The sequence below is a fragment of the Mixophyes fleayi genome, chromosome 4, assembly GCF_038048845.1.
Source record: "Mixophyes fleayi isolate aMixFle1 chromosome 4, aMixFle1.hap1, whole genome shotgun sequence".
Classification (NCBI taxonomy): Eukaryota; Metazoa; Chordata; class Amphibia; order Anura; family Limnodynastidae; genus Mixophyes; species Mixophyes fleayi.
The window spans coordinates 256,194,190-256,212,073 of record NC_134405.1 but is presented as its reverse complement, the minus strand read 5'-3'; the positions used below and the strand labels follow the sequence as shown (position 1 = coordinate 256,212,073).

At 43.1% G+C, this 17,884-nt stretch overlaps 1 protein-coding gene across 3 annotated transcripts in view; it reads left to right on the top strand.

Moving 5' to 3' along the window:
• Window positions 1-17,884, top strand: part of RBM27 (RNA binding motif protein 27) — a 78,326-nt gene that overhangs the window by 19,536 nt on the left and 40,906 nt on the right. For all 3 annotated transcript variants that reach the window (XM_075209673.1, XM_075209674.1, XM_075209672.1), the window contains 5 exons: window positions 1,437-1,586; window positions 8,011-8,155; window positions 10,479-10,632; window positions 12,029-12,262; window positions 13,048-13,188. In XM_075209673.1, the coding sequence (XP_075065774.1) occupies window positions 1,437-1,586; window positions 8,011-8,155; window positions 10,479-10,632; window positions 12,029-12,262; window positions 13,048-13,188 (824 nt within the window). The remainder of the gene's footprint in view (window positions 1-1,436; window positions 1,587-8,010; window positions 8,156-10,478; window positions 10,633-12,028; window positions 12,263-13,047; window positions 13,189-17,884) is intronic.

Here is a 17,884-nt window from a genome sequence, read left to right as displayed (position 1 = left end):
GTACGCGTAGTTGTTGCATGTCTAACAATTCCAGCAATTCCTTAGTGTTTACCAATAGCTAACTGAAAAGCATATATGTATAAGAGAATTCTTGTTCTATTTTATTTACACTTCAACGTCACCGCATCAAATTGGTTGCTGGTATGTTTTCTGATTACATCCAACAAAAGGCAATTTCAAAACTTTCATGACTCGTTATTACCCAAGAAGTGTCTAAATTACTAATAAAAGCATCAGCACTAGACTGTTCTATTTGGGAGGATACTTAAAGGAATGTCAAAATTCCTTCAATTTTGTAACTAGTAGTTTCTGACAACATTAGACGCAGCAGAGATTTCCACTTCCAGGTTAATTCAGTTACTTTCATACTTATATCCTCCAATTCAGGCCAAGGGTGGTGGGGGAAACCCACTACCACACCAGGCTGTAAGGGTACATCCAGATGGCATCATGCTCCTATTACTGGAGTCTTGAGTGTCTTCAAATTGGCAAGATTTAAATATGGTAAGATCTAAATAATGTTATGGGTAGATTAGGAAGCTTACATGATAAAGGAAGGCCATTCAAGCCAGTTTGACTAAACATCAGTACTGTACTTAAGTTGTTAGGATGACACTAACACATCTAATATATATTGACAGCAAAATATGTTTCTGGCAGAGAAACCACCTCAACAGGCAACTTCAAACAGATGTAACTCAAATTGACTGTTAGGTTGGTGGTTCCTCTGGGTGAATAACAGAGAACCTAAAAATGTCATAGAGTAGAATGGGAAGCTTTGAAGTGAGTCTCGACTTTTCTATGACGTCAGGTCAAGGAACTGCTGAGTTAGATGGCACAGAAATGCTCTCTTAGCATACATTACTCAGATGTGACCCATAATTCAAATTTCCCATCTGTGGTCAAGAGTGGGTAGAACAGTTCCCCACCTCCTTTCAGCACATCTTTATATCTAATATACTGTACATAACACGAAGTGGAAATTTGTGGTGACTTTATGTTGGGTCTGGACAGTCTTACAGGTATAAAGATGTGCACCATTTCATTTTTAGTATGAAAACATTGCAAAAATTATTTTTGTATATTTTTTTTTTTTTTTTTTAATTAATTTTTTGTTTCTCAAATCCTTGATATAGTTTCGTGTGCAACAAATTGTCTTATGTTTCCTTACCTCCGAAAGTTAAAACAGTCAAGCAGAAACACCTATTGGTCCTCGCCGTACTTCACTTTTCAGTATTTCTTCTCTTTACCCCTCCTATTACTTGAAGATTAACACTGCATGCTTATTTTTAATGTGGGGAAAAGGGACTTGCCCTGAAGCTGGTAATGCCCAACCCCCAAAACACACATTTAAATTAACTTGTTCTGCATCCTACTAAAAATTAGTTACGTTTCCCTTGTTTTTTTTTTGTTTTTTTTTTGTTTTTTTAATCTAGATACGTATGAACCTGATGGCTACAATCCTGAAGCTCCAAGTCTAACGAGTACAGGTAGAACTGGATACCGGCAGTTTTTTACAAGGACACCGACACAAAGGCCAAACTTGATTGGGTTGACATCAGGTGACATGGATACTGCACCAAGAGGTAGGTTTTCTTTTGTGCTCACTCTCATATTAAAAAATAAAGAGGTTGTTTGTGATGATTCTTGCTTTCCACTGCACAGACAGACCGATTTGACATTGTACAAAGTAAAAGCTATCCTATGGTTGTGCTCATTGCAGAATCAGTGTGTGTGAACGCTATAGGGCACAAGTTGGTGTTTGTACTTGAACAGGTTAAAATGGATAACTATAGAGCTATATGTCTGGAACATTTATCAGAAGCTTCTGTATTGTTTTTCTACATTCATTTTTTGTTATTACAATTTGTATTTATTTTTCTCTCTTGAACGTCCAGGTAAAGTTCTTTGTTTTTGTCCATGGCAAACACTGGAAACACTGGGTTATAGAATGTGGCACATTTAACCAGCTTGGGCACTTTTAAATTTGCCTCCAAAAGCTCAAGCCCCCCACCCCCATACCCTGGAAAGCCTGCAGGGAACTCCAGGGTTTTTGTTTGTTATTTTTGTTTTTTCTTAAGTGCCCACTGTAACAGGGTATTTCTCTGTCATCCTTGGGGGACACCGGGGATATTGGGGTATAGAGTAGGGACAGGTGAACTGGCACTTTAAACTTTTAGTTTAACTAAGCCCTAGCTCCTCCCCCCTCTATACCCCACCTCCTGTCAGAGCCTCAGTCTATGTTTAAGTGCCCGGAAAACAGCTGTCTGGGCTGCGTAGCAGCTGAAATCTTTTTTTTTTTTTTTTTTTTTTTTTAATTTTTATTATAGTGTTTTAAAACACTAATAGGAGACGTGTGTCTCCAAGTTTTGACAGCTGGCGGCTCAGTGTGCCGCCTGCCGGTTGTTAGTCTCTGCTGCAGGCTGCTTTGTTAGGGTCAGGCTTCTTCTCCTGCCTGTCTGCAATAGTGTAATTTCTCTCCCGAGCCTGCAGTTGGTAGCGGAGACTCGGGAGAGTATATGGGCAGCATATGCAGCTTACAGGGCGCCGCTTGATTGAAGCGGCGGTGCGCTGTCTGGAGGGGTAGAAAATCGCAGTTGTTCCCTGAGCAGGCCGATTTTTATTAAGGGCAGTCATTTTAAAAGAGAAAAGTTCTATTTTTAGCTCAGGGAACTGGGTCAGGCTAGTGATCCCTGCTAGGCGCTGGATTGGTTGAGGAGGTTGTCATGTTGGACGATAGCCAATCCAGTGCAGGGCCCTGGGGGTGGTTTCCCCCAATGCACTTTCCCCATGGTGGTCTCTCACTCCTTGTAGACAGCCATTTTATAGCTACAGCTTCTGCCCTTTTTTGTCCTGAGTCCTGTAAGGTAAAGGTTTGGGGGGGGGGGGGGGGTGATTTTCAAAAGTTTGGCTTTTACACTCTGGGGCTTTATTGGCTGTATTGCAGGCTCACTTTCTGTTAAGTTTTTTTTTTGGGTTTTTTTTTTTGCTGCTTGTTATCTATATTGTGTTTTATTATACTGACATGTTAACAGATGGGACAAAACAAACACAACACAGAGAGGGTAAAATCCATGCGTGGTAGGGCTGGTGTTACATCTATGCTGAGTTTCACCTGTGCTGTCTGTCACGCTAAGTTAACGTCTGGGCAGTCAGGCGCGCAGGCTCTGTGCGTAACCTGTCGCCCCACGGAGAGCACGCCGTGTGAAACAGCAGCTGCTTGTTCACATACGGCGGAGCCAAGCTCTGAAATTCTGCGTTCCGAAAATATGGCCAAAAGGAAAAAACTTTTTCCAGGTTAGAAATTTGAAATCCACAGTATTCAAAGGTCAAAAGGCGGATGCTACAAATTCAAATCCCATGGTGGAACCAGCGGAACATATAGAGGTTGTACATGGAAAACACCCTGAATGAAAGTTTGCACATCAGGTATGACAGCAAGTTTTCTTTGAAAGAAGACCGAAAGAGCTGATGCTTGACCCTTAAGAGAACGAAGACGCACACCTGCATCCAAGCCGTCCTGCAAGAACCTAAGTAACCTGGCCAAGTGAAAAGAAGTAGGATATCCCTTCTTTTCACACCAGCCAATATGTCTTCCAGACTCGATGATATATTTTTGCCAAAGCCGGTTTTTCCGAGCACAGAACATGGTCTGCACCACCCGATCTGAAAAACCCTTAGCTCTTAGGATCATGGCTTCAACAACCACGCCGTTAAAGCCAGAAGTTGCAAACCTAGATGACGAAAGGGACCTCGAGTCATGAGGTCTGTGCGTATCTTGCAAATCTCCTCTGATTGTTTTTCATAAAGAACCAAGCCCTTTTCCTTCCTAAAGTTGTGTCTAGATTTCATCTAAATCAGGACATTGTCATTCCTGCCCTGACTCATAACTTGTCTTCAGATAACTGAGTCGATTCGTTATCTCAATGTCGTCCGTGCCTTGCGAGTTTATGTAAAAAGGTCACAGAAACTGCGCGAGACTGAGGATTTTTTTTATTCTCTATGATGCTCACAAAAGAGGTTGGCCAGCTTCTAAAGTGACTATTGCCAGGTGGATTACGGCGGTTATCAGTCAGGCTTATAGTGGGGCTGGGGAGCCTGTCCCAGATAATCTACGGGCGCATTCTACAAGATCTGTAAGTGCTTCCTGGGCGGCCCCCCATGGTGCCTCCAGTGAACAGCTGTGTAAAGCGGCCTCGTGGTCGTCTGTACACACATTTACTAGGTTTTATTGTGTCTGCATCCAGGGATGCAGGTTTTGAGAGAGAGAGGTGCTTTGTGCCGTTTCTTCTGAGCGTTCCCTCCCGTGACGCAGCTTTGGGATGTCCCCAGTGTCCCCCAAGGATGACAGAGAAAATGGATTTTTATACTTGCGTAAAATCCGTTTCTCTTAGTCCATTGGGGGACACTGGGCGCCCACCCTTAATGCTCTGGTTTCTCTTTCTGTTTGACATGTAGTCTTGTTAAGAGAATGTTTTGTTAAGTTTATTCTCTTTTCTTGTTTTCTCTCTATCTTCACTTTCTGTGGGCTTGGTTAAACATAGACTGAGGCTCTGACAGGAGGTGGGGTATAGAGGGGGAGGAGCTAGGGCTTAGTTAAACTAAAGTTTAAAGTGCTAATTCGCTTGTCCCTACTCTATACCCCAATATCCCCGGTGTCCCCCAATGGACTAAGAGAAACGGATTTTACGTAAGTATAAAAATCCCGTTTTAGTAAAAACCTGCCTTCTATTTTAAAACTTTACTTTTATTTTTCCACTTGCTGATCTCAGTGAACATTGGTGGCTGCAGGATGCTTGGAGTGGGCAGAGGAAGTACCACAGATGGTAGATCCATTTGCCCACTCCTGAAGTGGGATTGCATCTGGGGATGACCAGGTCACTGGACGCAGGTAGTTTCTGGAATCCCTGTGCCTCTAGCGACATCATGTCGGGATCAGCACTGGGCTGTGCACTAAAGGCACAGTATTAAGGTTAGTAGCTCCTCTCCCGTAGAGGGAAGCAGTCTCCAAATTTAAGTCACATACCTGTGCTGAGGTGTGCAGGGAAGTAGTAACTCCTTGATGCCAGAGGATTGTGGGCACCCATTACAGGCATCACCACACTAGGCACAAGATGGAGTTGGAGGGGCTGTCCTGGGGCAATTGCGATACCCTATCCAGCACACTCTTAGAGTCAAGCCTGCCAAAACTGTAGACTGAATAGCTCTCACAAGAAAAGCTAGACAGCGCTAGAAAATGGACCTACAGATCGTGTCTATAAGGACATTTATGTAAAAACATACAAAGTTCCCACTGGAACATAAAGAAATTTCTTTATTAACACAGATAAAAACAGGACAGGACCAATGATGGATATAACAATAATAGCTTTGCTAAAAGCTTGACTATTGATCATTACATCGTAATATATAGGTAAAGGAAAAACTTAGAAATATCAGTGGGTGTGTCTTGCCATGTCTACTACAGGCTGTACAAATTGTCTCATACTCTCTCTAATGTAGATTGTGGGGTTTATCCAATAACAAGACTGTTGTTAGAGCTCCTAAAGCACAAAATTGTCAGGATAAACACCTCTCCAATGGTGTACTACAACAGTAGCAGTTTTTCCTTAGGGGGCTGTTTATTACTAGAATTCTTTTGGTCACATTGCTCTGAACTTCGTTTTGAAGTGCACATTTAGTCTGACTTTGTGTGCTACAGCTTTGCTCTGTACTGGGGAGAAGGAAGGGGGGGTTTCATCTCCCTGTTCATGCTCAGACTCAAGGCCTCTAGTTGTCACTCCTTTCATCCCTCAGGGAAGTTAGTCAGACATGCAGAGATTAAACCTTTGCACCTTGTGGTGGTCATCAGAGAGGTTAACTGGCTTCGGTAGCTAAGCATTCAGCTACCAAGCCTGGGTCCAATTCGGTCAGTATGTCACAGGTTAACCACGTGGGACCTCACATGGAGGAAGCAGTCTGCTTTGCTTCTGGGACTGGTGGTTCAGTTTCACTACAGATTCCTGGGCATATATCCTAGATCTCCGGAGGATCCTGCTCAAACTGCTTTACATCGCTGGCCTTCCTTTAAACAAAGCGCAGCATTTTGCTTTGCAGGAAGCCATTAATTAATCTCCTCAGGAGTAGGGGGGGGGGTTCCAGTTCTGGAAGAGCAGAAGGAATTTGGCTTTTACACAGATGTCATGTTGGTTCAGTAACTGGAGAGGACATTTCGTCCCATTCTAAATATGAAATCCATGAATATTCAATTTTGGGTTGACAAGTACAGGATGCAGTCCTTGAGGACTGTCATCTACAGTATGCAGGAGGGTGAGTCCATGGTGTCCATTACATTGAGAATGTGTACTTGCATGTCACTATTTGGGAGGAATATTTGTACTTCCTCAAATTCGCTGTACTGTTTCAACATTTTTATGTTGGGGCGCTGACTTTTAGATGGTTGCCAGTGCCTTTTATGTTCAACAAGATCCAGGGGGTGACTCATTCCTTATCTGGACATTTTACAGATGAATGCGGGGCATTCTCCAGGATGGTCATCTTGGGACTGCCCTTAAATACTTGTAAGCAGAGGGTTTTTTGCCAGAGGACTTATTCCTCTTCTTACAGTGACTTGTTAACAACTGGTTAGTTCAGACTCTTGCATATTAACTTTATGTTGAGAATCCTAGGCAAAGATGGTCTCCACCATGGAGGCAGTGCACAGTTCCACTCGGAGTTCCAGATCAAACTTATTTCAAAATGGAGCAAATTTCACATCAGCTGACCAGCCATTTCATCAGACTGTCTCCAAGGGTGTGCTGGTTGCTCCCCTGGAGACTGAGGGAAGACAACCTCATTAGTGGATGCCCCATCGCGATTAGAAATGGACATTTGTTGTCTACAGGTGCCAGGTGGGGAGGTGGGGGGGGGGGGGGGGTTGTCGCCTGATAGTGCCCCTTTCAGAGTCTTTGGACTGGTTTTCAATGCCCTAGTCAGAGCACACCCATTTTTGGGAGGAAGGGCCGTTACCATCCAGTCAGACTATGCTGTGGTGGTGGCGTACAACAATCTTTAGGAAGGCACCAAGAGTGGGCTGGCCGTACAAGTAACTTTCAGAATCTTGTGATGAGTGCCATTTTCTCGGGTATGCCTTTTATCCTCTGAATGGTGGCATCCTGGTTGAACGACATGGTGGAGCAATACTGATCCTGGACAGGAAATCTACAGCTGTTGCTACTAGATGCCATATCAGTACACTGGGACTTCCATCTGTTTTACCTGTTCCCTCTGGTAGTTAGGCTTCTGTGAGTATAATTTTATCCCCAGCGCAAAAAGAGGAAAAAAAGGGGGTAAATAGGTGGAAAGAAATATAGGCCAAGATGATTTGTATTGCAATATTGTGTATTGCTGAGTAATCACAAAGTGAAGTAAAAAATCACATAAATATATAGCAAGTAGCTGTTAAAAACAATTCCAATAGACAAACGATGTTGCATAGATATATGTTCTGGAGTTAATACATATATAACTCAAAGCAAAAAAACTCACATTTCAGCACACCTGCTAGGTGAGGTTCCTTCTGCATCAGTTGCGTTGGCTGGCTCTTGAATCCATTATCCTCAAGTCTTAAAGCAAGGAAACTGGTTTCATACAGAAATGAATTCAGGATCTTTAAGACCTATGTCTCCTGGTGCATACAGAAGGTTCTGGCAGGCTCCCAGACTGTAGAGGATGAGCTTGAGTTTTTAGAGGCAAATTTAAAAGTGGCCAAGCTCCTGTCCCTGCACTCTATAACCCAGTGTTCCCCAATGATTGAAGGCAACTGCAGAAATTTTCTTCCATCTTACACATTATTTGGGTTCTTTCCCCAGTTCAATGAAAATCTGGGGTATTGTATATCAATTGACCAAAGTAAAGTTCTAAAATATTGTAATATGAGCATTTTTGTGTGCAAAATTATTTTTCTATGTTTAGTTGGCACTTAAATGTTACAAGTGAACTAAAAAAAAAATATTTTTTTTACAATTCTAGCTGCAAATATTGTCATACAGACAGAGCCATCACCTCCTGCTCATGTAAACAGCAACCTTAACCGAGTGGTTGTTGAACCGGAAAGGAAAAGAGTACTTGGAAGCATGAATGATGGTCCTTTTGCAAAGAAACCGTGGTTGGACAAGTAAGGACTTTGCAACCTTTTTAAATTAAGTTTTGCTCTCAATGTATTTAGCAACCATGTCAACTAATACAATAGAGGCTTAAGAGGAAATGTGTGGGCAGAGCGTGGAGTTACATAATTCTCCCTTCCTATTCAGTAGTAGACGGCAGGAGATGTTACATCCTTAAGGGTATGTAAAAACTTAGAGTATGTGAAGCTTGTTTTGTTTATTTAAACTCTGCCAAAATAAGCCACAGTGTGTGTGCTTAGTTGCTTTTGAGATATATATATATATATATATATATATATATATATATATATATATATATATATATATATATATTTTTTATTTATTTATTTTAGGGGTTTTTTTTTTTTGCTTTTTTATTTTTATTGTGTTGGACAAAAATGGAACGCTGCCTAATTGAGGCCAGCGCCATAATGCGTAGTTTGTAGAAAGTCAGCTGCATTTATTTGTTATGCATCCCCCATTTAGATGAGTTTTCAGCTGTGTTCACATGCATTGGATGCACTGACATGGAACAATAAGTGTTAACTAGTTAATTCTGTGAGCTATAGTTAAGTGCCAACTCCTCCTCCCCCTCACATAACCCCATGGTAAGCAGTGTCCCCCAGAAGAAATTAGAGAAACAGATTTATTGTATGTATATAAAGCCTCTTATAAGGCGCAACAGATTCCGTAGCACTGGATACAGAAGCAAGTAACAAATAGATGAGTTAATACACATAACTGGCACAGATGAGTGTGAGTAATGCTATGGGGACTTGTACAGAGTGCAGCAAAACATGACCGGACGTACAAGGGAGACAGACAGACAGACATGGGTCAAAAGGTAGAAGGGACCCTGTCTGCGAGAGATTATTCTAGAGGGAGGAGTGATGAGACACCGTAGGCCCAACTGGGAGAAATTGAGATGGCAAGCAAAAGAAGAGGAGGTGGTAGGATAGCAAGGCCTGAAAAGGTGAGATTTTTTGTGTTTTTTTTTTTTTGCTTTTTAGTGCGCTTTTGAAGGATTGGAGGTTGTGGCCATAGATCAATATTGCAAACAGCTGGTTCGCTTTGATCCATGCGAAGTATAGAATACTGAACTCTATGGTGTAGCTTACCTATACAGAGCAACTACAAGGTTTATAAAGTCAGAGTGGCTGTATGGCTAAATTATTGGGAATTACTAAATTGAAAATATCTGTCTACATATATCAAGTATTTGGTTGCTTGTATGTACTTATTTTAACCTGTACTAATGGATAGGTAGCATGCTGAAGGGAAATATAAGTAGCAGTTTGCATGTCTGCTCACAGTTTGTTTGATGGAGGTTCCTAATTTTTTGGGTTTTGGCATTTTTCTAGCAGTGGGACATGTGATTTTTTTTTTTTTTTTTTTCTCATTTCAATTAAAAATAAATAAATAATTGTTTACTGTGTGAATAATCAAGCGGTATCTGGGAATTCAATTGAAAGTGGTGTGTCGCGGATTGCCTTTGGAATGATCTGCAATGGTATTCTGCGGCATTGTATCTCCGCTCATTTGTCTTTGCACCACACAAGTGTGGAGATTCCTTACCATAATATGCACAGCCGGTCATCAAAGTGAAGTCTGCCGGCACATCACATACAGTTGAATTCTAGCCCTGAAATATATTGCTAGGCTACTTGTTGAGAGAACTCTTGGTGAGTTTGCTCTAACTGAGCACAGTGGGAGAGATTCCTTCTAGCAGTGGATTTTTCTTATCTGATGTTCTGTTCACTTGTGTGAGTATTTTGGCGATGTTGTAGTACACTGTGGCATCCTTCACAGTCCCAGTCACTTGCCTTCGAATTTCTTCCTCCCCTCTGACATTCAGCAGCTCACGAACCTCTTCCTCCATCCAGTGTGTCATAATTGCTGTTAATACACACTTTTTCAGAGAACTCCACCATCCACCATTTCTCCTAAACTCCTTCTAGAATCTTCCAGGGGCTCCCACCGAGGACATCATCCTCCAGAGACAGGCAGACAGCCAATCGGCTTGTTTTCTGTGCAACCCGGGTTGAAAAACCCGGGTTGCACCATTCATAAGGCAGGCAACCTGGGTCCGACCCGGGAATTACCCCTCGATAAATACCAGGTTGAAGACCCGGGTTTTTAGACCTGGGATTTTGGACTTGTACCATTCATACTGCACCAAGACCCGGGTCGTTTGAGTTCGCCCCGGCAAAAACCCGGGATTTTGGTGCAGTATGAATGGGGTATAAATTAACCAAATCATGTTTTTTTAAGGTTACCTGCACAATTACACAGCTTTTTTTGTTAATGTAACATTGTTCATCTTCCGTTTCCCAGGCAAGGAAATAACAATCACAACAAGCTAGGCTTTGGGAAAAAGATTCAGTATACGAATACCAAACTTGAAGTCCGAAAGATTCCTCAGGATCTAAACAACATTACCAAATTGAACGAGCACTTCAGCAAATTTGGTACCATAGTTAACATACAGGTGAGTCTATAATTGCAGCTAAAGGCATTTTTGGGCACGTCCATGGAAACGGAGTAATGGGCTTCTTTCATTTCAAACTGTTTCTGTTCTTCAGAAGGGTGTGGTCTTAGTGAATATTATTTTACTGTTTTTTTTGTTTTGTTGTTTTTGCTGGCTTGTAGCCAAGTGCAATGTCCTAATAGAACTCCAAGCAGTTGACATTGTTGCAGATGGTAAGACAGACATCTAATACCCCATTCATACTGCACCAAATCAGCTGCTATTTTATGGAATCCTTCAGATTAGTCCTCCGTCCATTGAAGTTTACAGTTTAAATTCCCTACTAAACACAAATACTAGGGTCAGTTTTGTTTTTTTTGTCAGAAGCCTGTTACTTGCTGGTGTGTTTGTATAGCATGGGAGGAAGCTGGAGTACCCAGTGGAAACACACCCAGAAATAAGGAGAACATATACAAACTACATAGTTGAAATCCAATCCATGATCTCTGTGCTGTAATAAGCACAGATGCTGGAATGGTAACCACTCTGCTACATATATACCTGGAAACATGAACATGATTGTAACATGGCTTAGTTTTATTCTTTGACTTTTCAGTTTTAACTCCTCCCATTTTACTGTGCTTTAACAAGTCTCTTAAACCTCCACTTTGTAATCTCACCAGAGTTAGATTTCAATAGGCTGGCATATGACAGTAATGGGTTTGATATCTCTGGGGAGTGTGGTATCACATTTTTGAATTGTCCATAGTCTGAAAGGCTGAGAAGTGAAAGGGAGTTAAAGGGTGAAAGGGAGATGAATAATGTCCTAAAACTGTCTAATTCTTTTCCCTGTACATAAGAGATTTGTATACCCTTTTTTTTTTTTTTTTGTTATAAAATTATTTTGCAACTATAATTATCCTTTTTGTAATGGTTTGCTAGATACACTCTACCATAGTGTATTTAGCCATTTTCCCGCGCAATAGCTCACTGCATCAACTAGTTGGCATCAGTGATTTACTCTGAATAGAGCAACAAGCTGCTTGCACTATCCAGTTCACACCTGCTGAAGTTCCTGCTGGGAGGACTGCATTTGTTTCTGTCCACCACGGATAACCTTTTTAAAAATTGCTTTATACTTTAAACTCTTGAATACCAGTGGATATAAAGTGTATCGGCGTGCAAAATATGTCTATGTATATTTCATCCCAATACAGGGACCTGAGAGCTACATCAAGATGGATAATCTCCATTTATAAGACAAGTTACCTAGAGCAAAATATGGCTCAAACTCGCACTAAAATGTCTTTCATATAATCCTATTCATGGATCACTTAGTTGTGTGTGTGTTATATATATATATATATATATATATATATTTTATTTATTTATTTATTTTTTCTTTCTACATTTTAAGGTTGCTTTCCAAGGAGATCCAGAAGGTGCACTCATCCAATATTTGACAAATGATGAAGCCAGGAGAGCGATATCCAATATAGAAGCCGTTTTAAACAACCGGTTCATTCGGGTGCTTTGGCACAGAGAAAACAATGAGCAACCATCTCAGCAGCCCCAACAGCATATGGCACACCACCATACAGTGCACACAATACAGACATCTATTCAAGCTGGACAGGGGCATCTACAAAAGGTAAGGCCACAGCATGCTGTCTGTTTTACATGAAAGATGAATGTGTTGCTACTCTTATTTAAAGAGCTCTTTTAATATACACACAGTGGTGCTGATCTTATATACATGAATGCAGCCTGTTTCTTAGCAACAAAGTAATTAGTCTCATGAATCAGTTGGTCACATAATGAGAATTGTTCTTGAAGTGCCTCAGTAATGTCTTGTTCCTAAAGAATGGATGGGGCTGCATTCCTGTGAGTTTTTGATCAGCCTGCAAAATGGCTGCCTCTATTGTTCCTAGACAACTTGTGTACTTAGACTTTTAATGAAATAATAATACTTGCTGTTGGTGTAATGTAAATTGTCTCTAATGTAAGCATCCTCCTCAAATATCCAATTTTTCATCAATTTTTTTTTTTTTTTTTTTTTATATTTGGAAATCTGTTTTGCCTACTTATGCTAATAATGTTATTGCTGTTCTGGTGTTGAGAATGATTTCAAATGCAACAAGCTTAGTTTTATTCACTATTGTGGCTTTAGAAACTAGACTTATTAAGGCACTTCAGCAAATATTCATGAAATATGGACAATTGATAAATGTAGTTGGTTTTTAATAAATTGATAGTGTGCGCTCATGAATGTTAGTTTAGTCAACGCAGTGGCTGTCTGGTATAAATCAGAAATTAGAACCAACTTACAAATGGCGTATGCTTTCTTTTTATTCAGAAAGTAAAGTTTTCTCTCTCAAAATCTATACATACACTCTTATTATATTGTCTGCTTGTTCTTACTCTTATAATCTACAGGCAATGTCCAAACCTCTCACCCAGGGATCCTATGTCATCAATAAATTACCTGCAAAACACCGCCTTGGAGCAGTAAGCAGCGGTCAGACTGATTCGATGTATGTGGCTCCTAACCAGAATAGTTCAGCGGAGGAAACTCCGGTAGGTGCTTTATGTATGTGAATGGCTCCAATGTACGCTGTTAGGAACTGACTGACTGCTTGTAAGACATGTAATCTCAAACGGGGGATTTTTTTTTTCTTTTGTAATGGTTGTCATATAGTGGGAGGCACAGCTACCATAGATACATGCCAAACCAGTCCCAGAAAATGAGGGGTGGGAGCAAAGTACAAGATGAGCATGGGCTTTATTGAGCCCCTGCTCTACTATATATATATATTTTTATAGTTTAGAGGAAGAGGTAGGTTAAACTTCGCCTTGGGTGCTCCCAGACATTTAGGCTTCTAAAATTACAATTTAAAAGCAATGTTTGCTGTTAGTGGAAAACCAATGGTTGGAGGGGTTACTGTTATTTATGACAGGTCTGTGATGGAAAGAGTATTATTATTAATTTTTTTTTATTTATAGGGCGCCACTAGGTATCCGTAGCGCAGTACAGGGACAGACAGAAACACGATACAGGGTGAGACAGCACAGTACAGTTAACAGAAATCACAGTAACTCAGAAGCTCAATGAACAGCTAGATTAGAGGTGAGAGCCCCCAGCGGGGTAGAGACAGGGGCCAGAGGATCTCACGGAGGAGACAAGGAGCTGGAGAGCAGAGTTAAGGTGGTGGAGAACAGAAGGAGAGGAGGCCCTGCTCGGAGGAGCGTACAATCTAAGGGGAGGGTAGGACGGACAACGACACAATGGTAGGAGGAGGGAATGGGGAGAACGGAGAGGGGTGGGGAGTGGAGAATGAAAAGGTGGGAGGCGGGTTGGGGGAGACTGGGAGGAGGTCAATGGGTGGGGGACTGAAGGGCTTTAAGGAAGAGGTTGGTTTTTAAGGCCCGTTTGAAGCTGGACAAGTTGGGGGAAGTTCTGATGGAGCGGGGGAGCTGGTTCCAGTGGAGGGGGGCAGCGCGGGAGAAGTCTTGGATGCGAGCATGGGAGGAGGTAACCAGGGGGGGAAGAGCGGCGGCGGTCGTTAGCCGAACGAAGAGGGCGGGATGGAGCGTGAATGGAGATAAGGTTGGAGATGTAGGGAGCAGTGGAGTTGGAGAGGGCCTTGAAAGTAAGAGTGAGGAGCTTGAACACTATTCTGTAGGGGATGGGGAGCCAGTGGAGGGATTGGTAGAGGGGGGGAGACAGAAGAGGAGCGGCGAGAAAGGAAAATGAGCCGAGCGGCCGAGAGGATGTTACTGTTGGTAGCTCCATGTCTGATAGGCAGCCACTATTTCTCTTTCCTACCATTGGGGGACACTGCAAGACATTGGGGTATAGTAGGTGGGACTAGGAGTTTAGGCACTTAACTCTTTGTTCCCTACACTCCTCCGCTACTATGCCCCTCTTAACCAGCAATTTTGGTTAGTTCACTTGGGTAGGAGTGATTGCTCTTTACTGCAGTCGGCAAGAGTCATGGTAAAAGGTGCCTCCATATTTTTTGGGCTATGATTGGTGCCCTTTTCGTTTGGAACCATTGTATAATGTAGGTAGTCTGAGTTGGTAATTAAGGAGGTAAGCAACTTTATCTTGAGTTATTGGGTCCAGTATGAACTAAGCTACACTGAAATGTAAGTGCTGAGAGGAAGAGGGTTGTTTTTTGGGATTACCATGGGGCACGCTGCAGAGGGGTGGCAGAACAGACAGGAATGTATTCAGTTTCTCTTCCCTCAGTGGGCATTTATTTCAGGATTGCTCTTCCTCGGGTATTCTTGACATCAGGGCCAACCCTTCAGTGACCCTTCTCAACGTTTTACTTCCCCCAAGTTTTGAAGGCAAACAGGACTGTGGCTGAGAAGGCTCCATAGCGGGTACAAAGAAAGTGATGAAGACTGAAATAAAAATACATTTCTTTCTTCCTACCTGGGGGACACTGCTACCAAGGGTTGTGTGAGGGAAGTGGAGTTTGGCACTTAACTAGTTAACTTGGTAATGTGTCATGCTGACAAACCCCTCCCCTCTGTAACCCCCCTGTAGCCTCTTCAGTTTTAGTTGAGTGCCCATGGGAGTTCGGCTTACTTATGCTAGGTATTTTCTTTCTTTAGTTAAAATACTTTATTTAACTTTTCACTTTTATTTAATTCCTTTACAGAAGTGTGCTCTGTCCTATCACATAGAGCAAACTCGTTCAGGGAAAGGAGCAGCTATCGGAGAGCTGGACGGCTCACTGACGGCAGATAATTTTTATTATCTTTTCTCAGTGCTGACAGGTGTCTCATAAAACCGCTGTCGCACTGATTGTTACACGATTACCGGCTTTGCCACGAGTGATGGAGAACGCTGATAATCAATAGCTTTGGAGGCTGCCATTTCTCGAGTGTACCAAGTCCTTTTCTAAGAAGCAGCAAATTGCCATTGCCGGCATTACTATTTAAATGAGGAGCATGTGCAGGACAGGGAGAGCTACGGATAATAGAGCTCCCCCGCCTGCAGAGAAGCTTTGGACTCTCTCAGGGCGCCAAGAACTGCCCAGGAAAAAGGCAGCAGCTTTTTGAGGGGAATATGCAGAGCTGCTGACAGACCTCTCCTGCTCCAGACAGCTTAGCCTTATAGTAGGCTAAGTACCACTAAAACATTCATCTGGTCGGGGCCAGACACACCGGTCCAGACCATCTGGCACCAGAGAACACCCGCACCGAGGTAGGTCTTCATCCTCCTCCACGAACCGTCCTTCTCCCAATCGCTGGCAGGTTGAAGCCCCCCCCTCTTCTTGCGGTGGCGACAGTGGGGGGGGGACGTCTTGCTTCTGTTCAAAGATCAGTGGTTAGAGTCCTTGGAGGACCGTTGGATTCGCAGCATAATGACGAGGATACATAGTAGACCTGATGGGTCCAGCCCCTCATCGGTTCTTCGTAACCAACTTACCCTGAGACCCACAAAGAGGACAGGCAATGCTCCTCTGTTTTGCCTCTTTCCGCTGGAGTTATCCGCAAAGTCCCGGAACACCAAAAAAGACAGGGTTTGTACTCCAACCTCTTTTTGGTCCGAAAGCCAAATGGCTCTTCCGCCCTCTCCTGAACCTAAAACAGTTGAACCTGCAGATGGACAGATTTCGAAAGGAATCCCCCATACCTATCTGGAAGGCACATTAGGCCCTCCTCAGATTCATATTGGGACCTTCTCACTACCAGTTCAGAGCTCTCCCATTTGGCCTCTCATGGGTGTTTACAAAAATAATGGCAGTAATGGCGGCTTGTCTTCATTTCAGAGGAGTACAAGTCGTACCCTACCTGGACGTTCTACTAATCAAAGCTGCCTCTGCTCACCTGCTAGACCAACATCTGTAGCTCACCATCAGGATCCTGGAGATGCACAAGTGGCTCATAAATTGGTCAAAATTCCAATTAGCTCCTTGCCAGAAAAATGACATTTCTGGGGCTGATAATGGATACCAACAAACAAAAGGTATTCCTTCCAGAGGACAAATCCCGATCCTTGCGGGACGCTACGACACGAGTTCTGACCTGCCGCAGACCATTGGTCCTCTTATGCATGCGCCTACTAGGAAAGGTGGCATCGACCATTGAGACTTTTCCTTTATGGTCGACTTCACTCTCGCTGCTTCCAATGGGACCTCTTAAAGAAGTGGTCAGGATACCATAAAAAAATTAAAGCGCCAATTGATACGCTTGTCACCAGAAACAATACAATCCCTCAGATGGTGGGACAATTTGGTAGTCGGCAGGTCCTTTACCCTATGATTCTGGATCTCGGTATCCACACACACCAGCCTTCGGGAGGGGGGGGGGGGGGCTGTGGTCCTTCATTTACGTCTTCAGGACTCTGGTCTGCTCGGGAGACCTCTTTCCCCATCAACATACTGGAACTGAAAGCCATGCTAATGGCCTTATAGGGCGCCCTTGACCATTCTTCTATGGCCGCCCGGGCCCATCTGCAATCAGACAACGCCACAGCAGTGTCTTATGTCGACAGACAGGAGGGCACCAGGAGTGCAGGAGCAATGGAGGTGGCTGCTCGGATCTTGACCTGCGATGAAAACCACGTTCCCTCCATCTCCGCAGTCTTTATTCCAGGCATCCAGAACCGGGAAGCAGACTATCTAAGCCCAGCATGCAATTCTGCCGGGGGAATGGTTTCTTCAAGAGCAAGGGGCCCCTTGGCGGTGGCCATCGATGTAATGACCATGCCCTGAGACTCCAGGTTAGGGTACCTGTTCTCTCCCATTTCCATAATTCCCTGCGTCCTTCGAAGAGTCAAGCAGGGCAGACTCCCAGTTATACTGGTGGCTCCAGCTTGGCCGCGGAGAATCTGGTATGCAGAAATCCTGTTGATGGCGGTAGGTCCAGGTCTTTGGTTACCACTTCGAGAAGATCATCAATCAATCCAACATCAAGACTTACCTTGGCTGAATTTAACGGTGTTGAAGCCAACCTTTTGGAGGTGTAGAGGGTTTTTTCCACGAGTAGTGGACACCCTCGTTCGGACTAGAAAACCAATCTCTGCTCGCATTTACCACCGCATCTGGTGTACCTACATTAGATGGTATGAGAGCTGACCCTTCCACATGGCTTCTTTCTGCCTCTCAAGGGTTCTTGCTTTTCTCCAGAATGGCCTGGATCTGAGCCTTCACCCGGGTTCCTTAAAGTGCAGTTCTCGTCCCTTTCTGTGTTTTTTTTCACCTGGCAGACACATCGGATGTCAGGACCTGCAGGGAGTCCTACAATCTATATATTC